The sequence below is a fragment of the Martes martes genome (genome assembly GCF_963455335.1).
Source record: "Martes martes genome assembly, chromosome: 9".
Classification (NCBI taxonomy): domain Eukaryota; kingdom Metazoa; phylum Chordata; class Mammalia; order Carnivora; family Mustelidae; genus Martes; species Martes martes.
The window spans coordinates 20341038-20366100 of record NC_137896.1 but is presented as its reverse complement, the minus strand read 5'-3'; the positions used below and the strand labels follow the sequence as shown (position 1 = coordinate 20366100).

The 25063-nt window shown below is 47.7% G+C and overlaps 1 protein-coding gene across 1 annotated transcript; it reads left to right on the top strand.

The window, feature by feature from the left end:
- Nucleotides 1-655: 655 nt before the first annotated feature.
- Nucleotides 656-24418, top strand: LOC308349265 (lipopolysaccharide-binding protein-like). The gene is made up of 15 exons (XM_080813859.1): nucleotides 656-875; nucleotides 2788-2902; nucleotides 4078-4206; nucleotides 7665-7820; nucleotides 8423-8486; nucleotides 11691-11754; nucleotides 13833-13924; nucleotides 14431-14607; nucleotides 16145-16204; nucleotides 17445-17612; nucleotides 19071-19138; nucleotides 19641-19683; nucleotides 21464-21527; nucleotides 22355-22431; nucleotides 24046-24418. The coding sequence occupies exons 1-15, from the start codon at nucleotides 752-754 to the stop codon at nucleotides 24088-24090; spliced, it is 1446 nt and encodes a 481-aa protein (XP_080669985.1). The 5' UTR covers nucleotides 656-751; the 3' UTR covers nucleotides 24091-24418.
- The last annotated feature ends 645 nt before the right edge of the window (nucleotides 24419-25063 follow it).

The window sequence follows — 25063 nt, the reverse complement described above, 5'->3', positions numbered from 1 at the left end:
CAGATCAAGAAATATATTGGTTTCTGCAGCTTCACTTTAAATGTACCATAATTAATTTGGCCAGCGTCCTCTTGTTGGACCCTTTAGGTTGGGTCCCACTGCTCCCCTGCCCGCTTCTTGCAGTGCAGCGGTGGACACCTTGGTGCAGGGACATATTTGTCCCCTGACATAATTATGTACTTAACATTCCAGAAGCAGAAACTCAGGGCTACCAGGCCTGATTTAAAGATTTGCCAAGTTGCTTTCCAGAAAAGGTTACCACCAGCAAGGTTTGAGAAAGCCTGGTTTCCCAAGGGGTCAAGAGGGAAAGATTTCTTCACACTCCACTCTGTTTGTTTTATAAAAGAGAAAAGAATTTGGCTGGTGCCAGACATGGCTTTGACTCCCAGCTCCCCCACTTGCCAGGTGCAGGATCTTGAGGGAGTGACATGACCTCCCTGAGCCTCCTAGTCTGTAACACCGGGCCTTGCCAGCAATGAATGTGGGGTCTTTTTGTGGGAAGGGTGGACAGAGGTTGTCACCTGGGGCCAGGTCAACCCAACGTCTGACCCGGGACGACAGCAACGGGCTTCTAAGCATGACCCATGACCCCAGCAATGTCGCAAGCCAGTTCCAATCTCTGTGCCTCCCATTCCCGATGCCGCGAACCAGATCCCAGGAGCCGCCCCCACTCAGGAGCCACCTCTGCCCCAACCCCCTTGCTACTTAAGGGAGCGGGGCCCTGCCTGGGCCACTGCACTGGGAATCCAGGATGAGGGCCTTGGCTGGGGCCCTGCCCTCCCTACTGTTGAGACTGCTGCTCACGTCCACCCCGGGCGCCCTGGGCACCAACCCTGGCCTGGTCGCCAGGATCACTGACAAGGGCCTAGAGTATGGTAAGAAGCTGTGGCTGTTGGCTGCACTTGGCTGGACTGCTGGGCGCCAGACTGCTTTGGGGACAGCGGGGGACACCAATGGGGCACTCTCCCTCGGGGTGGTGAGCCGGGGTCTGGCAGCCTTGGCTCTAAGTTTCACTTTGTTGCGCACCCACAGTGCTGCTTGGGCATGTTACTTGTCAGAGTGGGGGTCCATTACTAGCCACCAGGGAGAAGGATTTGGAGCAAGCATCAATTTGGGAGAAAACCTCCAGCACACGGTGTAGGAGAGTGGGAAGTTGAGAGGAGAAGGAGAGCAGCCAGAAGACAGGGAAGTGCGTTATGAGCTCAGCCGCTACCCACTGACCGGAGCAATTCCACCGGAAAGTTCTTGGTAGAGTTTGAAAACATGTGTCTTAAATCTAGAAGGCAGACTGGTGGTGACCCAGAGGGGCCAGGAAGGAGCCTGCAGGGGTCCTAGGACTGCGTCCCCTCCAGTTCCGGGGGTAGGTAGGTGGCTACTTCAACACTCAAAAGTTATCTGGCAGTGACTTTTATGTACGTTATATCTCAACTAGAAAGACTGAAACTTGAAAAACTTGAAAAAGATGCTGAAACAAAGTGTCAGGATTCACCCTTCCAGGGGGTAGGGAGCTGAGGTGTTTCTATACCACCCTCCACCGAAATGAACCAGGGCTCTCCTCACAGTCTTGAACCTCAACTGCCTAATCTGTTCAATGGGGTAATAACATTTCCCCAGGTAGGGTTGTTGGGATCAGAGGAAAGGAAATCAGGGAAGGCTTCTTGGAGGAGGTTCGAGGAGGTACAAAAGATGAGGAACACTTGGCCAGGGATAGGGGTTAGCGTTCTGGCAGAAGGACAGGCACAGGCATTCTCTCGAGGGAGCAGTGCCAGGTGGAAAGAGGGGAGACCCCTGGTCTTCTGTGTATACATGTGCTCCCTAAAGGCAGAATCCTGAATCGTTCATGTATCCCAACAAACAGAGGGTACTAACAAGTGTTTATATTGAAATCCTAAATCGGGCAAAATTTGCCTTTGGTTCCTTTCCACTGTGTGATTGATTGTACCATGTTCTCTTAGCCTATTGGCTAGAGTTGGACATTTTGGTCCTTTCCATATATTTTTTTAATTTTGTTTCTTTTTTTAAAGATTTTATTTATTTATTTGACAGACAGAGATCACAAGTAGGCAGAGAGGCAGGCAGAGAGAGAGAGGAGGAAGCAAGCTCCCCGCCGAGCAGAGAGCCCAATGCAGGGCTCGATCCCAGAACCCTGGGACCATGACCTGAGCCGAAGGCAGAGGCTTTAACCCACTGAGCCACTCAGGCGCCCCTCCTTTCCATATTTTTAATAACATAAACCCCGCTTTGCCATTCCAGGCATCTACTGAGTGCATGCCATGGGCCATGCACCAAGCTAGGAGTGCATGTCCTCTCCCAAACCCCCTTTGTGCTCTGCAATGATCTCCTTTAATCTTCTAGCCCAGTAAAGGAAGTTCTGTTGCCATTGCCATGGAGAAGGCGAAGCTGAAGCCTTGCCCAAGGCCACCCAGCTAGGAAGATGCCGACACCAGGATTCTATCCCTCAGATGCTAGATGCCGAGAAGGACGGGACAGAGGAGCACCCCCCACACACACCCATGCATACAGCACTCCTCCCCTAGTGGGGTTGCTGACAAAGACACTGTTTCCTCACCCATAAACTGGGCACCCACATAACAGCACCACGTGAAACGCAGTGATGCTCCTGTTTCTCGTGTCACTTTGTACCCAACAGGGGCTCAATAGTCTGTAACTGTCGTTAATCCTTACAAGGAAGTCAGCCATTCTCCCCAGAGCAGGTGGGAGCCACTGAAGGGTTTAGAGGGGAGGAAGGCCAGGCCAGGCTGACTTGCAGCTTTTTCCTGTCCACAGTGGCCAGGGAGGGGTCCGTGGCTCTACAGAAGGAACTGCTCAGAATCACACTGCCTGACTTCACCGGGGACTTCAAGATCAAGCCCTTTGGCCGAGGGCACTATGAGTTCCACAGGTGAGGCTCCCTTCTGCTGGGGCCCTGAGGTGACTGGGGGTAGGAGTGGGGCTCTGGAGGGAGGGGAGGGAGATCCCCAGGACATCCCTGCGGCAGTAATGGAAGAGCTCCTCACAACATCCAGAGCAAAGTCCTGGGAGGTAATTAGGTCCCCCCATTTATTCATTCATCCAGCAAATATCAACAGAGACCTACTAGCTGTGTGACCTGAGCCTCGGTTTCCTCATCTGCAAGATGGGGATGACACTGTGATAATCCAGGCTTCTGTCTGGCCCCTGCATGTAGTCCGGAAGAGAAGATAGACCTTAAATTTTCAATATAGTAGCCCAACTGTTAGAGCTGAGGTTTGTCCATCAGGGGAGTCAAGGAAAGCTTCCAAGAGGCAGTGGCATTTGAGCTGAGTCTTCAAAGGATCATTAGACATGAGCAGCTGATGCCAAAAAGAGGCGCAAAACACTTGTGGAGGAACAGGAGATGGAAGAAGACAGTAGAGTCACCGCTCAGCACCCCTCCCTGCCCACTACCATTCACGGCTCCACTCATTCTTTCTTTTATTCACTCCATCAGCAAACATTTATTGAGCACCTACTATGTGCTGGGCATATAAAATGGAAATTGATCACTGTTTTCCCACCGATTGCCTCCACAATATGCGTCGTCTTGGTTTGTTTCTCCCAGCATTTCGTGTCTTTTCTTGGGGTTGGCCTCAGCCTTCCCTGAATCCGTTCCCCCTACTTGGATCTGTCGAGGGAGAGATGGCCCCCAAAAGGAGTTACAAACCCAAAGGGGTGTGTCGATGTGCCCTATTCCAGATCCCACCCAGGATCGTGAGATTCATGGGCTCTGATCCCGATGGTGAGACTTTGGGCAAATGCAGCTCTCCCAAGTGGTTTTGCTTCCCCCTCCATAAAAAGGGAACAAGAACAGTGCTGTCCCCCCCAAGAGGCGCAGGTGACATAGAGGAGACAATGCGTTTAGCATGGCCGCATGGTCAGCACAGAGCACACAGCAGGTGCTCAGGAAGTGGGGGGAGACCCACAGAGACCCGGAGCGGTTCTGCCAGCCGAGTCCCCACGGGGTGAGAGTGGGGGCGGCAGCGGGGCCTGAGCAAGTTCCCCGCTGCGGCTGGACCCAAGCTGTGGCTGACGCTGTGCTCCCCGTGCCTCTCTCCTCAGCCTGAGCATCCACAGTTGTGAGCTGCGCGGCTCTGCTCTGAGACCCCTGCCCGGCCAGGGCCTGAGCCTCAGCATCTCTGACTCCTTCATCAGAGTCAAGGGCGAGTGGAAGGCGCGCAAAGCCTTTGTGTAAGTAGATTCTGCTCCCAGGCTCTTGGGCCCTTGGCCTTGGCCTTTGTCCCATCCTTCTTGGGTCCAGCGTGTTCCTAGTTCATTGGAAAGGCCACGTGGTGGATGGGAAGAGCGCACAGGGATCGGAGGCCTGGCTCTTGGTTGATGCTGATTCTCTTCCCTTCTCATGCTTCCCTGATGGGGTTGTGGGCGAGCTGAAGAAGAGAATTCCCTATCTTTTTAGTTTGCTTTCCCCAGCAGCAGACCAGAGACAAGAATTCAAGTGTAAGTACTTTATCTGGGAAATGACCTAAGGAAACGTCCAAGGGAGGCAGGGAGGGAAGGAAGTCAGTTGGGCAGCCGACTGGGGGCCTCTGGAGACCATGCAGGCAGAGCACATCTCTGAGTTTCCCCAACTCAGCCATTATGACCCCTTCATCCTGTTTGCCGTTGGTCAAAGGCAGCTGGCTCCCAGGGGCATGAACTCCCTAGCATTTTGAACTGTTCTCGACCTCCAGGATCCTTAATGGAAGGTAGGTCAGTCCTTTTGAGCCACCATACTAAAATATCACAGACTAGGTGGTTTCAACAACACTTCTGGAGATCCCAAGTCCAAGATCAGGGAGTCAGCAGGCCTAGTTTCTTCTGAGGTCTCACACCTTGACTTGAAGATGGTGGCCCTCTCGCTGTGACCTCACACGGTCGTCCCTCGGCACCCCAGGTGTCTCTCTGTGTCCTCTTCTTAGAAGAGCACCAGTCAGGATTCTGGCCCACCCTAATAGCCTCAATCTTTTTTCAAGTTTATTTAAGTAATCTCTATACCCAACATGGGGCTCGAACTCACAATCCCGAGATCAAGAGCACTGCCCCCCTGACTGAGCCAGCCAGGTGTCCCCCTAATGGTCTCAGTGTAATCGTATTAATTCCTCAAAGGCTCTGCCTCCAATGTAGTCACATGCTGAGGCCCTGGGGGGTAAGGCCTTCACCAGACGAATCCAGAGTGGGGGGTTCACAATTCAGCCTATAACAGAAGGGTTGGCCAGCCTTTCCTGGGTGACCTGATCTTACTTATATTTTAGACCTGCACTGTCCAATCCAGTCACTTCTAGCCATGTGTCTCCACCGAGTACTCAAAAGATGGCTGGTACAAACTGATATCTGCTCTAAGTGTGAAACATGAGATTTGATGGTTCAGTATGAAAAACAACAGAAGAAACCCCATTAGTGATTTTTATGTCGTTAGGTTGAAGTGATAACTTATGCTATTAAAATTAATTTTACCGGGGGGGCCTGGGTGGCTCAGTGGGTTAAAGCCTCTGCCTTCAGCTCAGGTCATGATCCCAGGGTCCTGGGATCGAGCCCCGCATCAGGCTCTCTGCTCAGCAAGGAGCCTGCTTCCTCCTCTCTCTCTGCCTGCTTCTCTGCCTACTTGTGATCTCTGTCTGTCAAATAAATAAATAAAATCTTAAACAAAAAATTTAAAAAAAATTAATTTTACCTCTTTCTTCTTGCCTTTTTGAATGTGGCTCCTAAAAATGTTTTCATTACCGATGGGACTCACATTCTGTTTCCATCGGATAGCACTGCTGGAGAAAGATGCTCAGGATACAGATGTAGGGCACATTCATTCCATTTCCACAAAAAGAATCAAGCCAGCCACTCTGTCTGGGCTTTTTTCAGTTAAGTATCTCAAAGATCTTTTTGTATGAGCAAATGAAAATCTACTTCATTCTTTTTTTTTCTTTTACCTTTTTTAACATAATATTTTTATTGAGGTGAAACTCACACACTGTAAAATTAGCCATTTTAAAGTGAACAATTCAGTGGCATTTAATACATTCTCAATGATATGCAACCACCACCTCCCTCTAGCTCCAGAATGTTTCCATCCTCCTCCCCCAAAGAGATCACTGCCCACTGCCCTAGCCCCCGGCAACCACCGATCTGCATTAGTTCTCTATGGATTTGCCAACTTGGGACATTTCATGCAAATGGAATAATACAATATGTGACATTTTGTGTCTGGCTTCTTACATTTAGCCTAAGATTTTTGAAGTTCTTCCTCATGCATTAGTGCTTTATTCCTTTTTTATGGATGAGTAATATTTCACTGTGTAGATAGACCACGTTCACCCTTATTTTTTTTTTTTTTTGAAAGGGGCAGTGCAGGGCAGAGAGAGAGGAGAGAATCCCAAGCAGGCTCCATAACCAGCACAGAGCCCAATGCAGGGCTTGACCTCACGACCCGGAAATCATGACGAAAGCTGAAATCAAGAGTCGGATGCTTAACTGACTGAGCCACCCAGGCGCCCCTACCCTCGTTCTTTTTAAAGCCTGCATAGCATAGACGTCTACAACTTAACTGAACCCGTCCCTACTAGCTGACCTTTAGATGGTTTGTCACTTTTTGCTGTGACCCGTGATGCTTCCATGAGCCGCCTCAAGCATATATGTAGGCAGGGAGAGCCACAGAGTAGAGCCTTAGAAGTAAAATTCCCAGGCCAAAGACGCGTGTGTGAGGCTGGATCCCAGCCGTCTATATTCCAGAGGTGATCTCCCCACCACAGCCCCTGGGACCTCTGTTTACCTGCACCTGCTCAAGCTTCAGAATTTTCATCCATCTGACAGGGGAAAACTGGCATTACTGTTATTTTTATTTTTAATTATATTTTTATTTTTTAAATTTTATTACATTTTTAATATGTTTCATATGCTTCTTTCCAATTGAACTTCCTGTAAGATATCTTCGATACCCCCCCCTTTTTATTCTTTTGGGTTGTTTTGTCCTTTCCTTATTAGTTTGTATGAGCTTGTTCTTTGTGTACTAAGGAATTAGCTTTTTGGCCAGCTCACCATGCAGAGTCTTTCGTTCTTTCTTTTTTTTTTTTACTTTGAATATGGTATTTTTTTTTTAAGATTTTATTCATCCATTTGACAGACAGAGATCACAAGTAGGCAGAGAGGCAGGCAGAGAGAGAGGAGGAAGCAGGCTCCCTGCTGAGCAGAGAGCCCGATGATGATGATGATGATGATGATGATGATGATGATGATGATGATGCGGGGCTCAATCCCAGGACCCTGAGACCATGACCTGAGCTGAAGGCAGAGGCTTTAACCCACTGAGCCACCCAGGCACCCCTGGTATTTTTTTTTTTTTGGTCTGTTTACTGAAATTTTAATTTTCTATGCTGGCAAGTTTATCAACCATTTCTTTTAAACCTCCTTAGACTTGGATCCTATGTAGAAAGGCTTTTGCTCCCCCGTTCCCATCAATAACTAGACCCAGGCTCTCTTCCTGACCTTCTTAATTGTATGTTCTTAATTGTAATAAATCTTTACTTTGTAATAATTTTCCTAATTAAATTTCTGCTCCAGCTCCACTTATTTTGGGGTAAGAATCGAGCTTCATGTTTTACTCCTACATGGTGGCTGATCTTAGTCTAGGAATGGTTGATTGCTTCTCTTATTTCCTCCAGGAAACTACATGGCTCCTTTGATGTGCAGGTCAAGGGCATTACCATTTCAGTCAGCCTTGTCTTGGGCAGGGAGCCCTCTGGGAGGCCCACCATCACTGCCTCCGGCTGCAGCAGCCACATTCAAGATGTGGAGGTGGACATATCGGGAGATTTGGGGTAAGTCACCACGGAGACACTGCCCAGCTTGACCCCTGCGTGCAGCCCGAGGCCCATCCAGCCCAAGGCCTGGCCTCTGATAAGCACAGATGCCCAGGTATAATGCAGGGGCACATCACAGGCACTTGGAGGTCATTCTTTGGGGGACCTTGTTGAGATTAACAGATACAGGTGCGAGCCAGGAATACTGGTGGGGACCACCATCAGGTGAATGAAATCTATTAGAGAAATACAAGGGTGTTTGGCCGAAGGAGAATGTACAGACAATGTACGAGTCTGTGGATACATATCTCTGAGTCTCAGTTTGCTCGATTAGAAGTATGTAGACTCTCAAGCCTCTCCCCTAAATCCACTGACTCTGATTGGGGCAACAGGGGGCTGGGATGCCAGATACGCGGAGTCGGCAAGTGTGTTGGGAGCTGGGACTCTGCATTTTCATCCTGTCCAGGATTTGGAGACACAGCAGGGTCCCAGAACGGTGGGGAGGAGGGATCCCTTAGGGACCGGCCAGGTCAGAGGCCAGGGCCAAGCTTTCTCAGCTGCCTCACTGTCCCTGCATTCAGTGGCACAGAACTCAACGCCCACTGTGCTCCTCTCTCCAGGTGGCTGTTGAATCTCTTCCACAACCAGATTGAGTCCAAATTCCGCAGAGAACTGGAGAGCAAGGTAGGAATGTCCAAGCTGCTGGCATCTGCTGTGTCACTCAAGGGCCAGGTGGGAGCCCTCACTGGGCTCTGGCCCAGGATGGCCAGGCGGACTGGCCCAGACATATTTAGGCCCAAAGCCCAGAGAGGACAAATCATTTGTCCAAGGTCATGGAGCATGGCCAAGCTGGGGCAAAATGTAGGTCCCTGGACTCCAAGTGTGTTTAGTGAGGCAGAGAATGGTTCAATGTTCAGCCAATGGTAAAACAGCGGGGATGAACAGAGACTCCTGCCCCTCCCTCTTCTTGACCTTGCTCACCGACTCCCTGCCCTCCCTCCCCCACTGCCCTGCACTCCATAAGGCCAAAAAGAAAATCAGCACTTAGGTGCCAGCAGACACCAAGCAGGACGCTTGGGAAATGTGAGAACCAGATTGGAGCTCTGGTTCCTACCTGGGCGTGCTCATGAGCACCTGCCCTGGAGGGGAAGGCCGCACCGAGTGTCATTTTTTGCCGTTAAAAAAGTTATGAGAAATCCCCAAATTTTGAAATCTCTGACTAGAACTAAGAGGTTTCATGTTCATGTTAACAAATACTCACTTCAAAACAAACAAACAAACAAAAACAAATACTCACTTCACCCAAAAATCCCGTTTGTGAGGTATCATGGACCTGGAGCTGTGTCTGTAGCAATGACTGCTTCGATGAAGAAAGTCATGAAGGAGGAAAGAGGAACACAGACATACTAGACACACAGACACACAGACTCTCTCTCTTCACTGGGGCCCACGGACTGGTCTTGTTTTGAGTGCCCCTAGTGGTTGAAATGAGAATAACAGACAGACCCCACAGATGGTGGGGGCGGTGGGGGGGCGGGCAGAGTGCATTCTGTTCCTTGTCTTGTTCTGGGGTCCTGGGATCTAGGTGAGCTTGGGAAATATGACAGCCTCCTTCTTGAGCATCTCATTTCCGTGTTGCCATGCTTTTCTCAGTAGGCCATAATATTCTTCATTGGCGTGGATTTCTACTGCCCCGTTGATGACGGTGCAAATAAGGATTAGCAATAATATTATATAATAATAGTAAAATATTACAATTGATTTTGATATATACAATTAATTTTGCTTTGATTAATTAATGTTATTAATGTGATGCAGAATATAACACTACATAACTATTCTTATTTATAACAATGGCGGCTATTTATTGAGCCTGTGGTCTGGCCCGGAGTAGTGTGCTAAGCATTCAACCACTGAATATGCCATCCAGCTTAACCACAACCTTTGAAGAAAGTGTCATTTTCTGTATTTGACCGAGAAGGCTCTAAGCAGTGGAGAAACTTGCCCAGTGGTCACCTTGCTGGTGAGGAGCTGGGTCAGCATTCGAACTTCCTAGAAGGCGGAGCAGCTTGTACCAAAGGCTTGCTAGGGGCTGGGTGTCTTGGGAAAGATGGAGACCTCACTGGATCCCTGACCCTTATGGGTCTTCAGAAATTTCCTTCTTCTAGGAAAACAAAGAGCCTGGTACAGACCCTTGCAAAATTCCCCACTGATGGTACCTGACCAGCAGGGCTAAGAATAACCACTTCCTGCCTGCTTGCTCTTTGAGCCATATAGACTCACTGTCTTAGTCTCCTCACCAACCCCTCCACCAAACATCCCTGGGAAGCACTTGGCCCTGTCCCTGTATCCTGTAGATGAGGACTCAAAAGCAGGGAGAGATTCTGCAAAGGTCACACAGCCAGTAGGGGACTGGACAGGATTTGAACCCAGGTTTGTTCAACTCCCCTATGACACCCTTAACCTGCCTCTCTAGGAGGCCCTGTGATGGGTCAGGGACTGAGGGCTGAAAGCCTTCTCCCCCCTGTCATGCAGGTCCCCTCAGGGTTGGGGGCTCTTCGGGAAGATCTGGTAGGCCTTTGAAGGAAAAGCAAGGAGGGACTAGTCTCCTTGAGGGCTTGACTGAGGCTAGCAGTTTCCTGGTTCCCATGAAATCAACCGTGACTGTCCTTCACCACACTGAGCCAGCAGCAAAGGGAGACCAAGATTTCACCTCTTGCCTGCCCTGCCCCCAGCATAGAGCTTCCCACACCTCCATGCTTGATTTGTGTCAACTCACCCTTTGCCTTAAAATGCCGGCTCCCATACCCGTAGAGCCTTCCTTCCCCCATGCCTCCGCACAGGGGGTGTGACCCCTTAATCAAAACAACTGTGGACCGTGGGAACTCGTGCCCACACACGAACAAAGAAACTATTTACATGTAAATCCAAATGTTTTAAGATACAGTAAATATAAATCCATTTGTCATCTTTTGACATAGAGACTGCTCTTTGAAAATAGTCTCCTGGTTGACATTGGACTTTGTCTATCGTGCACGAAACATTGATCTGCTACAAATTCCAGCTCAGCTTTCTTTAACCACAATGAGAATTCAAAGACATTTTCAAAGCAATCCCGGTGCAGAATCCTTCTAGATTTTTATGATTTTTTTTCCCTCCTAAGCCTTTTCTTGTGCACACTAGGAAATTTCTCTAAGCAGCTCACCTCTCCCAAGTACTTAGGTTTTCTCGGTCGTATTTCACTGGTTTACACAAGAAATATTCTGAGTGATTACCAGAGCATGTATAGCCAGCAGCTTTGGGAAAACATATTCCCTCTTCTTGAGAAACGTGCCACACAAGTTGTCTCCACGAAGGGTGTGTGCCTACTGCATGGCAGCCTCCAGGACATGGGAAATGTGGAATATGGATGGGTCCCAGCCAACCTGTGAACGGATGACATTTCAGAAGTACCTACTAAGCACACACCTATGGGCTGGCTATTTCTACTGGCCGTCTAGTTCCGCTATTCAAGTCTAAATTCTGGGGGAGAGACAGCACCTCCCAAACGAAAGTATCTTTCAAGGTGAATTTCAGGCAGTGCCTCCAGCCAAAGTGCCCGACCTGGCTGGGTAGCAGACTAACTCAGATATCCAGCGCCGGAATCAACCTGGAGATGTCCGGATGGACACTATTGAGGTCCACATGGGGACCTGCATGTTTTTGATCATTTCTATTCCCTGGCACATGGCACATGTGAGCACTGATACATTTTTGTAGAATCGATCAATGGGCTAATATATGAAAGACAGTGACTAGAGCAATTAGCACAGTGGCAGACCAAAGCCAGCGGCAGGGGGGGGGGGGGAGGGAGGACCCACTCAGGCTTTCTCTTTCCGTGCTTTTCAGGTTTGCGAAATGCTCCAGAATTCGGTGACCTCGGACCTGCAGCCTTATCTCCAAACTCTGCCAGGTAGGCTACTCCACCCATGCGGGGGACACTCTATTAATATTTATTTATATTTATATGCAGATAAGCATACCTTATAAAACATTAAATGGGGCAGGAGTGTAGAAAGTAATAATGTGAAGTATCCTTTTCTCCCCAGATTTTCTTCCAAGAGGTAATAATCTCTGTTTGGGGTGTCAGCTCTCAGATATTTTCTTTCATATATAAAAATATAAATATACATAATGATACAAACATACATTCATTATATATTCCTTTTGTTCATGAACACACATGCATATGTCAAATTATGAGTATGTATCAGTCTACACAAAGTAGACATTGTTTCTTTTGTAACTTGTATACCTTGGACATCTTTCTGTATTAGCACACAAATTTATCTCATTTTTTTAAAGATTTTATTTATTTTTTTGACAGACTGATCACAAGTAGGCAGAGAGTCAGGCACAGAGAGAGGAGGAAGCAGTCTCCCCGCTGCGCAGAGAGCCCGTTGCGGGGCTCGATCCCAAGACCCCGGAATCATGACCTGAGCCGAAGGCAGAGGCTTTAACCCACTGAGCCACCCAGGTGCCCCAAATTTATCTCATTTAAAAAAAAAAAACTTTTTGGGGCACCTGGGAGTCTCAGTCAGTTAAGCATCTGCCTTCGGCTCAGGTCATGATCTCAGGGTCCTGCGATCGAGCCCCGCGCTGGACTCCTGGCTCAGCAAGGGGTCTGCTTCTCCCCCTCTCTCTTCCTCTGCCATTCTTCCTGCTCATTCTCTCTCTCTCAAATAAAAACATCTTTTTTTAAAAAAAGAAACTTTTTGTGGAGGTTTGTAGAGAGAGAAAAGTGCTCAAGTCGTAAGTGAACAGTTTAAAGAATTTTGCCAAACTGAGCACAGGCACGTTTCCACTCCCAGAGCAAGAAACAGAACATGATGGGGCTTTCAGAACTCCTTCACGTGAGCTCCTGCCACAGGTCCCCACTGAAGGAAAACCGCTATCCCAACTTCTAAAAATGATTAGTTTTGCACGCTGTAGGCAAATGGCACCACGCCTTATTTCAAGTGTTTCATCAAGAGCAGAACGTTTTCTTGGCTCTACTTTAAAAGATGAAGTTGGTTCATACTGCTGCATGGAGAGCGAGAGTTCATTCATTATCCTTGCTGGACGCCGCTCCATAGTGTGGGTGTCCCTCCCTTTATTTATCCATTCTGCTGTTGAAGCCCGTTTGGGAAGTTTCACTTTAGGACCATTATGGGTGGTGCTTCTATGAATATTCTAGTACATATGGACACATATATTTGGGTATCTATCTGGGAGAGCGACGACAGGCTCACGTGACCAGCTACAGGTTCTGCATGACCAGATCCTTCCAGTTTTTTGAGGTGGTTGCAACAGACTTCATTTTAGTAGCTACGTAGTCCATCATATGTGTAATTCCATCATATGGTTGTGTCTGAGGTATTCTATGATGCCCTGGCCCCCGGGCCTCCCACTCGCTCATTGGCAGCTGTCTTTCAGGGGAGGCCCAGGCAGGCATAGACAACCTAGTGCATGGGACATAGGACTCTTGTTCCCCTAGGGCTTTGAAGGGGAGTTTCTGGGCCTTCTGAACATGGCCTGACCTTCCTGGTTATTTGGTCTGTGTTGATAAGAGGCAAGTTTCCCCAAAGATCAAGGCTTCTGTTGGAAACTGGGGAATAATTCCCTTGATTGGAGAATTCTCCCCATTCTGTGGCTTCTTTGGCCTGAAGATGTGGAGGGCTGCCAGACGTGGGCTCCTCCTGCCCTCAGATGTGTGTGCATGCGTGTGTGTGTATGTGTGTGTGTGTGTGAGAGAGAGAGAGAAAGAAAGAGACCCTGGAAACCACTCAGGCCCCAGGCTGAGCATACTACCCCCTTCATGGCTAACCCACCAGTGGGACAACAGAAACATGTCCTCTCTTTCTTGGAGGAACATCTTTTTGCTCCAGGGCTGGGCTGGGTAGAAGGTCTTGAGGCCGAGGGGCAGGGGCCCCTGAAGAAAGTCACAAGAGTGTGGATCAGTCAGAGCCCCCATCACCTGGCTTCTAATTCTTCCCCTCTCCTGGCTCACAGTCACAACAGAGATCGACAGTTTTGCTGGCATTGATTACAGTTTAATGGAAGCCCCTCAGGCAACAGCCCAAATGCTGGACGTGATGTTTAAGGTGAGAGTCCTAGAGCAGGGGTGTGGGTGGGTTCGGCCCCAGCAGAGCATACCCTCAAGGCCAGCCCTTACTTGGGGCCTCCTGTCTCTCTGGCTTCAGATCTGTCCTCATCTCCCCAGGGGCTCTGGCTGTGTTGAGGGCAGGGCAATATGGAGTGGTGGGGAGTGCTTCAAGAGCCAGGGCTCCAACAGGTGTCTTACAAGTCTTCAGCCTTGAAACCCTCTCTCTTCTTCTCCTTCATCTTGACCATCACGTGGGTAGGGTCAATCAGAACTGGGCAAGGTGGTGCAAAGGGTATTAATAGGTTAAAATGCCAAAGCTGGGGAGCTTTTCATTACAGATTCTGGACACACAACACTTTGATGTGTTGTGTTTTAATGGTAGAGTTTCAGGCAGTGACTTTCCAGCACCCCCCTCCTCAGGCTGTATAAGCAACTGCCTAGCTCAGATGTCCAGTACTGGGGTAGACTTTGAAAAGTTCAAATGCATCCTATTTCTCTCTCCAGGGTGAAATTTTTAGCCGAGATCACTATTCCCCAGCCACCTTCCTTGCTCCTGTCATGAGCCTTCCTGAGCAACATGACCGAATGGTCTACTTTGCCGTCTCTGATTATGTCTTCAACACAGCCAGCTTGGTTTATCATGAGTCCGGATACCTGAACTTCTCCATCACAGATGACATGGTGAGGATGATGACAGAAAAACACGCACAAATGACAGGCGACCTGTCCTTCCTTCTTTCCTTTCCACCCCATTTATATCAATGAAATAGGAAGTTATTGAGAAGAATGATTCAGACAAGGAAATATATAAATTAGCACAATTTCCCTTTTCACTTCAGCTACCAGGAAGCTCGAGTCAAAAATCCTTTCTCCGCTAGAACTGTGAAAGACTGTGACTTCTTTGTCTGGGTTTTACTTTTGCCCCTGTCTAGACCTGTTGTTCTAATTCATATTTTCCCTCATGCTTAGTTTGTAGAGGCTTAAAAAAAAACACTTAAAAATTTAGTAAATGAAGCAGGTTAATGGGTAACTAATAAATGCATAAAGTTATACTGAATAGGAAATGAAACCAAGTTAAAAGTGAAACATTATTATGAAAACATTGTGCCCATAGTTAATTTTTTTTAAATAAAGTATCTATTTGGAAACTACCTTGTAACCAAAAGGAAAAAGGTCCATGATTTAGTGATTCATGGTGAAAGGAGACAGTCTTTCTAGAACATACCTCTAAAACAAGAGTCTCAAACAGGGCTTTGTATAAGGAATATTAAATTTTTCAGTGGATTGCATCTTTAATAATTCTCCAGTTTCTTTAATATTCCTGGGTTTCAGAAAATTATTTCTTGTAGCTTTTTGTAAAGCTGAGGCCTCGTGAACAACGTCAGGATGATGAGAGCAACAGCGCAGCCCCATTGTGTGGTCCAGCTGGCTCTGATGATAGATGGGGTGCCATCTAGTGGGTGGGCGGAGTGGCTTGCGGTCTTTTGGGTGATTTCTCACCTTTGCACACAGGCCTTTTATTTCTATTATCATGTCTGAGCAAGGCACCCCACCTGTGATGCAGTCCTTTCTTTTAGTGGACTGGGTCATAATAGCTGTGTTTTATTTATTTATTTTTTTAAATTTATTTGTCAGAGAGAGAGAGAGGAGCGAGAGTGAGCACAAGTAGACAGAGTGGCAGGCAGAGGGAGAGGGAGAAGCAGGCTCCCTGCCGAGCAAGGAGCCCGATGTGGGACTCGATCCCAGGACGCTGGGATCATGACCTGAGCCAAAGGCAGCTGCTTAACCAACTGAGCCACCCAGGCGTCCCATAATAGCTGTGTTTTATAATAGCTGTGCGCTGGGTCCCAAGTAGGTGTTGTGTGCACACCGTCCCATTCAGCCCTCGCGATGACCTGATAGGCTCAGAGAGGTGAGGGGACTGGCCTGTGACCACATAGCAACAAAGCCAGGAACCATACCTAGGTCCTTATGACGGCAAATCTCACTCTCACGGACCCTCTGTACACGTCCCGCATGTCACCTGCGTCCCAGTAGAGCAGTCAAGGCCCTGGCAACTGCTGCTGTGGTGAGTGCAAGACAGACATCTCACTGTTGCTATGGTAACCCAGGGAGTCAAGAAGCCGCAGTGTTGAGCATCCTCCTCCCACCTCCCCATCTTTCTCAGACCTTCAGCTCCAGCGGGAGCACCCTAAAACCTCGTGTCTCTTTGTTGCAGGTTCCCCAGGGCTCTAACATCCGGCTGACCACCAAGTCCTTCCGCCCCTTCGTCCCCAGGGTAAGCCTTCTCTCAGACCTCGGCAGTTGCAAGCCAAGCCCACTAGCCTCCAGGGGTTTCCCTTTAAAACCACGGAGCTTCTCTCAGCTTAACCCAGAGTCAGAAGCCTGACAGTGAGTTCCCCAGTGAAGGCAAGGTCTTCCTGCCACTGGCTTCAGGGCCCCTTCTCTCCAAAGCCCAACAACAGAGGGCTGAGCCCCGCGTGACTCTGGGAACATGAGTCGCCCAGTCTTTCGCCAATGGTATCTGAAAAATCCCAGGGAATGCCAACATGTCCCGCCAAATGCACCCTAATTAATAACATCAGACAATTACAGAAGACACACTATGGACCAGGCATGGTTCTTGGTGCTTTAAAAATTATGTTTTGAAAGGATAATAAATTCTCATGGTTCAACATCCAAAAGACATAAAAGGCTCTAGAGTGGAAAATTTCCCATCCACTCCTGGCCCCTAACCACCCAGTTCCCATCCAAAGCCTACCTCCTTCTGGGGATATTCTATATATATGCCAACAACTGCTGTGAATCTTTTCCATTTTTGTATCCAAATGGAGGCATATCATACACACCATTTTGTACCTTACTTTTTTGCCTTACTGTTCGGGGAGCTCATTCTGCAGAAGTAGAAAAGAAGATTCCTCACTCGTGTTCTCATGAGCATCCAGCCTGCCATCGTACGGACTCATCATTGTAGGCTTAGCCAGTCTCCGAGGAAGGACCCGTGGTTGTTTCCAGCAGTTGCTACAGCAACCCTGTCATCACGGGGCTAAGTTCATCATTTAATCCCACAGAAATCCATCTGTCCTCTCCCACACCTTCCCAGTTCCCCCGCCTCAGATGCGTCTCAGACAGGCAGTCATGCTGAACATCCAAGGCTTGACAATACCCATCCTGCCCTTGGGTCAACAATTCCACTTCTAGGAATGTACCCCCTCCCCCCAAAATAGCCAAGGGTACTCACAGGAGTGGTCATTATAAGGGCAAAACGTTGGAGACCACTTGATGCCCAATGTGGTTAGATCAGTTACAGTGCCCATGCCCGAAGGAACCCAATGCAGCCATGAAAACTCCGTATGTCTGACAAGACAAGATCTCCAGGTGCACCATTAAGAGAAAAACGAACAGAGAGTTTTGTGAAAATAAAATCAATCGAAAATCATTCTCAGCTTTCTCTGGATTCCCCTGGCAAACCTGCATGTTTCCTTCTCTTGACATAATATTCTCATTCTGCCCCCCAGTTAGCCAGACTGTACCCCAACATGAACTTGGAGCTCCAGGGAGCAATGGCCTCTGCCCCATTCCTGAACTTCAGCCCTGGGAATCTGTCCTGGACCCCCCTGATGGAGATCGAAGGCTTTGTGCTCCTGCCCAGCTCCGTCAGGGAGCCTGTCTTCCGGCTTGGTGTGGTAAGGCTCAAAGCCTTTGCAAATGCTGTTCCCTTTTTTTGCATGCTCTACCCCTTCCTTCAGATCTCAACTTCAGTATCACTTCCTCAGAGAGGACTTTTTTGATTGCCTCTTACCACCTTAGGCTCCCTGTTATCTTTTTTTTTTTTTCTTTTCTTAAAGCACGCTATTGTTTTCCTGCATAGCATCTATTATAAAGATGCTTACATAACTGTTTGCAGGTTTATTTGCTTAATGTTCGTATCTCCAAAACACTGAGACAGGACTATTACTGGGAGGAAGGCATAAGGGTCTTGGACTTGCTTGCTCTGCATTTATATCTGACCCCTGAAGACTACATTTCCCAGGCTCCCTTGGACTTTGACTTCTAATAAAGTTAGCCAATGGAAAACACTGTCAAGAGCGCGGGAGGAAGGAAGAAGCCTGAATATTTCTTCCTCTGTCTTTGTCCTGGACAGAGGCTCAGGCAGTGATTCTGCCACTTCCATGGTGGTTCCCTTAACTCCAGTCCCTCCTCTGTTCTTCCAGTCCTGGGTGGAAGTAGCTTCCTTCCTCTGCTGGTCTCTAAGTCGCCCCCCTAGCTCTCTTTGGCTTCTCGGCAATTCCATCGCTTGTGTAAGCACTTCCCTATATCAAAGTCCCTCTTGGGTTAAATATTGAGAGGGTTCTCTCCTTTCTCAGTGGACTCTGTCTAACAGTGAAGGGATTCTGAGTCCTTTTGGGTTCCTGCTCACTGAATGGAGAACTTGGCTCTCTTGTGTCAGGTTTGAAACTCAACAAGACAAATTTCTAGAAGGGTAATTGCTCCTAGATGCTATACCTGCAATGTGATATTGTTGTTATTGCTGTCGAATTTGTTGTTATTAATATGTTATAAGTTTTAAAATATTATTAATATTATTTTTATTATTATCACCACTAGGACAGACTCTTAGCTGTGAGGTAGCTAGAAATGATCCCTTTAGAGATCTCCAGGGATAGGCACTCTACACCTCTTGGTAGTCTATCTGTTCAAAGTTCAGTCACTATCATAGTCACCAACTTCAGGTAAAAAATGTTCAAGTCCAAGTTCAAACATGTATTGAGTACTTACGATGAACCTTCTGGGAGTCTACAGTTAGGGAACAAGTTCCTGCTTTAACTCACCAAGTTGTTTGTTTAAAGGAAACAGCTGATCCTAATAGTTATCCTTCCTATAGTGACAGACTTTCTCATTTAGTTGTTTTTTAAAAATATTTTTTATTGATTTTTATTTATTTATTGACAGAGATCACAAGTAGGCAGAGAGAGAGGGGGAAGCAGGCTCCCTGCCGAGCAGATAGCCCGATGCAGGGCTTGATCCCAGGACCCTAGGATTTATGACCTGAGCTGAAGGCAGAGGCTTTAACCCACTGAGCCACCCAGGTGCCCCGACTGCCTTTCTCATTTAAACCTGTTTTCTTCTACTGGAATTTCCAGGCTACTAACGTGTCTGCCATGTTGACCTTCAACACCAGCAAGATCACTGGGTTCCTGAAACCAGGAAAGTAAGTCAGCCTCCTGCCCCCGGGGAGGCTCTCAACTGGGCTCCTTCCAGTTGGACATTGTAGCTGATTCTCTGTAGCTGGGGATAGGGATGGGAGCAGATCTTCTCAATGTTAAGGGTCCATCACTGGGGAAGGAAACTTAAATTTTACCTCGGTTAACTCAATTCTTTTCCCCCACTGGTCATGCCTCCAAAACGTCCTTTCTGCCTAATTCCCATTACTTCCAAATTTCTAAAGAGCTTACTAATACTGCTTTTTCTTATTTTTGACATTAGCCATATTGACTTTCTGACATACACGACCCACGTCCCCTCTGCGAGTCTTCCCAGTAAGGCTGTATCGCTGATTTTGGTTCTTAGTCATCTTTCTCAGTCTCATCCCTACACCATCCTTGGTTCTGTGTCTTTTTAAACCAGAGCCTCCTTTCTGGGGACCCCCACATTGCTTGGGTGTCCCATGGGCATCATGCCCGCATCTCTGACTTCTGCCTGATTTGTTATAGGATACAAGTGGAACTGAAAGAATCTAAAGTTGGAGTGTTCAATGTAAGTAATCATTGTTTTTATTTATGAAGTGATTAAGGTGTTAACTAATTTAGTGTGTTTACTAAGCAATGCTCTGGCACCTATAGAAGAAAATAGAAAAGTGAGAAGAGCTACTCTCTGCCGTAAAAAGTGTAGTTCTTGAGGGCATGAAACAAGGGCCAAGGAACAGTTACATTGCAATAGAAGATAAGTTATAATTAAATTGTCTGTTGGACAGAATTATCTTAACTACAAGAATATAAAGCCAACTAAAAGTGCCTTAAGCCAACAGGAGGAATTTATAGGGTCATAAAACTAAAAAATTAAAAATGAGGTTTCAGGCATAGTTGGATCTAGGTGCTCAAATTAGTGCATCAAGAATCTCTCCCCATCTCTCCTCTTTGCTTTCATCTATGTTGACTTCATTCTCTGACTGATTTTTCCCACTGCTAGAAAACCTCAGCATTTTGTAGTTTGATTTTTTAAAAATTAAGGTGTTAGCTCTCATTAGATTAATCTGAGTCATGTGATCATTCTTAAGCCAATCACTGTGGCTAAAAATTGGGCAAGGCCAGTTGACTAAACACGGGTTTCATCTATACTCCGGGAGCCAGGATGTGTGGTCCCAAACCACATGGACTGAGATTGGAAAGGAGGGCTCCCCAAGGGAAAAATTGGGACTCTGTTATTAAAACAAGAGGAATTAATTGCTGCCCTGGCTGAACCAAGAGGTGATTTCCACCAGGAGGAACAAGTGGCAAAATGGATGGCCCCATATTGAAGTAAGAAAGACAGTGGGAAAATCAGTGTGGGCTGATGTGATCAGGGAGAAATTTCTGACAAGAAGGAAGACGGGGTGATGACAGCTCCTCCTCACAGGCCAAGGAGGAGATGGATAGACCTTAACCTCCAACAATTGTCTTCCTTTTTACCATCCTGCCCACACTGACCCCTCTGGCCAGCCTCCCCCTGCCCTGCACTGCCTAGACCCTCCCTTACTGACTTACGAAGTGGAAACAACCACATAAACTGTGGAGAGAGACGCTGCTCACAGGGATCCCAAAGGATGACCCCTTCCTGGGAATGAAGGAGGAAGTGACTAATGACATACTAATATTGCATCTGTACATGGCATGTATAAGTGTCCTATGAGGTAAAACATTCATATGTAAAGATTCACAAGAAGTCATCTTATCGGGTGTTCAGAACATGGCATGCTGAAAGCAGGAACTATAGAATCAGATAAATCTGGGCTCAAATTCTGCCCCTGCTTCCCCATTTCTAAATGTCACTTTCATTCTGTGGGCCTCGGTTTTCTGATATGTGGAATGGAGGCAGTAATATCAACTTCCAAGGGTTATTGTGAAGACTGAGTCAGGTGTATATGTAATGTTCTGAGCCCTATAACATCTACATGGTGAATGTTATAAAGTCGTGTTTCATAATTTTTGTTTTGAATTTTTTTAAAGAAATTATTACATAAGTAAATTGGGAAAACATTATGTGGGAAAAAATTAAACTATGAAAAAAAATTAAAGATAAAGCTAAGTCAAACCTTGACGTTCTTCCTAGAGGGAAGACGGTTGTATAATCTTCCAAGGGTTTCTATCTTTTTGTACACAAATAAATGTGTTTCTTAAAATAGTTTTATTGTATAAAATAGTAGCATGATGTAGGCATCTATCTGAAATTCACTTTTTTCAGTCTTACTCGCCATGTCGCCACATGCAGACATGGGGACGTTTATTGGTGGGCAAAATGGCGCATGTGGTCACGGTGTATCTCTCCTGTTCTCCACCAGGTGGAGCTGTTGGAGGCGCTACTCAACTACTACATTCTCAACACTCTCTACCCCAAGGTCAATGGTAAGAATCACGAGGGATTTTTCCACGTCAAGAACAGTGCTCTTTGAGGGAAGAGGAGCTGAGCTTGGAGATGGGAAACAGGGCTTTCCTGCAGGCTGAGTGACCTTGGGTTAGTCAACTGCCCTCTTTGAGCTTCAGCAGCCTATGAGATGGGAGTTTTGAAGGTGGTCTCCTCTCCCTCCAGGGCTCTAGTGAGGGTTAGGGACTGAGGGGGCTATTTGGGGCAGAGGAAACCTCCTCCTAAGAGAGAAGGAGGGACCCACAGAAGTGTGCCCCCCTTTGCCCTGAAATGGCAGGTAAAAGACTAAGGACCAAGCTAATACAGCAGGCACAGGACAGCCCATCTCTGAATTCACATTTCCCAGTCAATGGCCAACTCCCTAGTCAGAAAATAAAGCATCAAGCTCCAAACACCATTTCCATGAACCCCTGCTTCATTTGGCTGGAACAGAAAGCAGGATGAGAGTGAGGGCAGAGAGCAGGTGCCTACTAGCTTCTTACCATGAGTGTCTGCCTCCCCAAACCTCCCATTCCTCCCCTATAGCACCAGAGCTGGGAGCTCAGGCTCCTGGAGCAGCCTGCTGGTGTTGAAATCCCAGTTCTGGCTGTGTGACCTAGGACAAGTTAGTTGGCCACTCTGTGCCTCAATTTCCTTATCGGTAAAATGGAAATAATAATCTTATCTACCTCACAATCTTCGGTGATCTTTAAATGGGAATATACTGTGCATAGAGTTGGACGAGGGAAACTTCTTTTTTTCTATGACTTTACTTATATAACGATTATTTATTTACAAATCTCTCTCCGTGCTATGCCTCAACCTCCAGAGAAGTTGGCAGAAGGTTTCCCCCTTCCTCTGCTCAAGGATATTCAGCTCTATGACCCTGTTCTCGAGATCCACAAGGTCAGTGGGTTCTGGCGGGCTTTTGAGGAATTGGGGAGGGGGATGATTGGTTTGTTTTCCAGGTTCAGAGGCCGTAGCTCAGTGGGTGGGACTCAATCCAGTGCTGCCGCTCAGAAAAGGGAGGAAGGTCCCAGGCACGCTAGATGCCATGCAGCCACTCACGTGTCCTTCAGATGTGGCACCCCTCCTCGGGCAGCTGGCATTGGACACAGCCTGTGCCACACTGCCTTCCACGCCCCCACCCCCCCTGGGTGACCTGAGGGAACCTCAGCACAAGCTCAGATTGAAAACACTGCCGTGGCAACAGCACAGGCTCTGAGAGCCATTTGGAAGTTTTGAAAATTCCTTCTAAATTCTTTTTTTTAAGATTTTATTTATTTATTCATCAGAGAGAGGGAGAGCACAAGCAGGGTCATGACCTGAGCTGAAAGCAGACACTTAACCGTCGGTTGCTAGAACCATTAACAGAACCGACAGTTCGAGCCATCAGAGACATCATTTTCTGAACCATTCCCATACCAAGGAATACATCTCAGTCTTTGCTGTTCACACCACGGTTCTGATCAAGCATTTTCTGGTGTGTCTGTGCCCATGGTTCAGGTTATCTTTCTGGAATAGCATCTGTAAGGAGGGATGACGGGGTCGGGAGCCCTGTGAGCAGTAAAGGAGATGCTGTGTTGTGTCTGGGATCGTCAATCTCCAGCAAGTAACAGCGGCTAAAAACAGTGAAGGGCAGGGGTGCCTGGGTGGCTCAGTCAGTTAAGCATCTGCTTTCAGCTCAGGTCATGATCCCAGGGTCCTGGGATCGAGTCCCGCATCGATCTCCCTGCTCAGCAGGTTAATCTGCTTCTCCCTCTTCCACTACCCCTCCCCGAATTGTGTTCCCTCTCTCTCAAATAAATAGGTAAAATCTTAAAAAATAATAATAAAAAGACAGGGAAGGGCAGCAGCGGGTCAGGGACATGGACACACTAACCCACTACTCAATTTGAAAGACTAATATCCAATGTCCTTTTGGACCCAAGGATGCTCGACATCCTACTGCTGAGAGTTTACAAGGAGTCAGACAGCTGGTTAATTGAAGTAAGGACCGACAATTCATGCAGCTGGCCTCAGCGGGGCACATGAGAAATCATCACAAGATTTATCATAGACTCTCATGTTCAGTAGACTTTTGAGGTCATTTGTTTGACCCCCAAAGGCAAGGGCTGGATCACTGTGGGAGAGAATTGGACTTTGGCTCGGGTTCAGAGTTCCCGCCCCTTCGGGTGATGGAAACTTCCAAGGCGGTAGGAGTATAAACCTCAGTGGTGCACAATTTTGTGTTATTCGCGAGGGAGAGAAAATTTAGGTGACACAAAGGACATTTATGGGGCCTGCCTGGAAGCAGCAGCTTGGGAAATGACAGATAAATCGCCACCTTAGAGAAGGTGGCTGGAAAAAGCTGTGCTTTATGGAGACCTTAGGGATGGAGGCACGTTTGAGATTTATGCCCTGACTTGGTTTCTGGCAGAGCTCACGCTTCCCCAGACGTGGGCCTCCCTTTATACTGGAGATAAGGCTTTTTTGGCGTAAGGAATGCTTTCCCATGCGATCCTGTCTTGTCTCTCCTAGGATTTCCTGTTCCTGGGTACCAACCTCCAGTACAAGAGAGCGTGAGGGCCAGGACCCAGCTCGGATTTGGAGCCCACAGCTGAACTGGCAAATTTCATTTCCAGATGTGCAGCGTTTTCCCGGGGAGATGAAGACTTCTCTGTCCCCAGCTCTGGGGGAGAGGTCCACCTGGGTGCACTGGGCCTCTTCAGCGGGTACACCCACACCCTTTCTGCCTCAGGGCTTCCCAGCCCCCCACCTCCCCCAGGAGAGACCATCTCCCTGGGCTGGACTGTACCCTCTTTAAGAGCAGGCATCATCTTTTTTAGTCACCATCTGATCTCTGTACCTGGCACTGAGTAGATCCTCAATAAATATTTATTGAATGGTTCAATGAAGGAACCACTTGGTACTCTAGCTGAACCTCCCTACCACCTGGCCTCTTTTGTCTGCAGGCTCTTTGGAGGGTCAGCCCCATCTGTGGTCTCACAGAGGCCCACCCAGCCCTGGATCTGACTCTGAGGCCCCCTCTGGAAGGTGCTTGACCATCTCAGTGTATGGGCAGCTCATGGGCTCACTTCGATGTGTGCTCCCTCCCTCTCTCCCTGCCTGTTGTAGACAAGGGAACCAGTGGGTCTCCCAGAGCAGAAACGCAAGCTCCTGCTGCTTTCCCCCATTGAAACGGGTGTAAATTAGGAGGAAATGGATCCCTCTAGGTTTTTGGTCCGACCCAGATAAAGAGTTCATCCAACTGTTGTTTATGAGCCCCAAGACCGGAGGAAGAGGCCGTGATTTCTAATTACTGAACAACCAGCCTTTGATCAGACTTACTAAAGAGTCATTTCCAAGTTATGCAGTTGGGCCCCCGGGGACTGGGAATCAGAAGGCTCGTTTGATATTTTTTTTATTGTATTAATGAGCAGCTGGATGGAGCTGCCGGCTAGCAGATAATTCACAGGGAACAGACCCATTTACCCTGTGTGAGACAGAGATACGTTCCAAGATGAGACAATGTGCTGTCACCCAGCTGTCGGCAGGG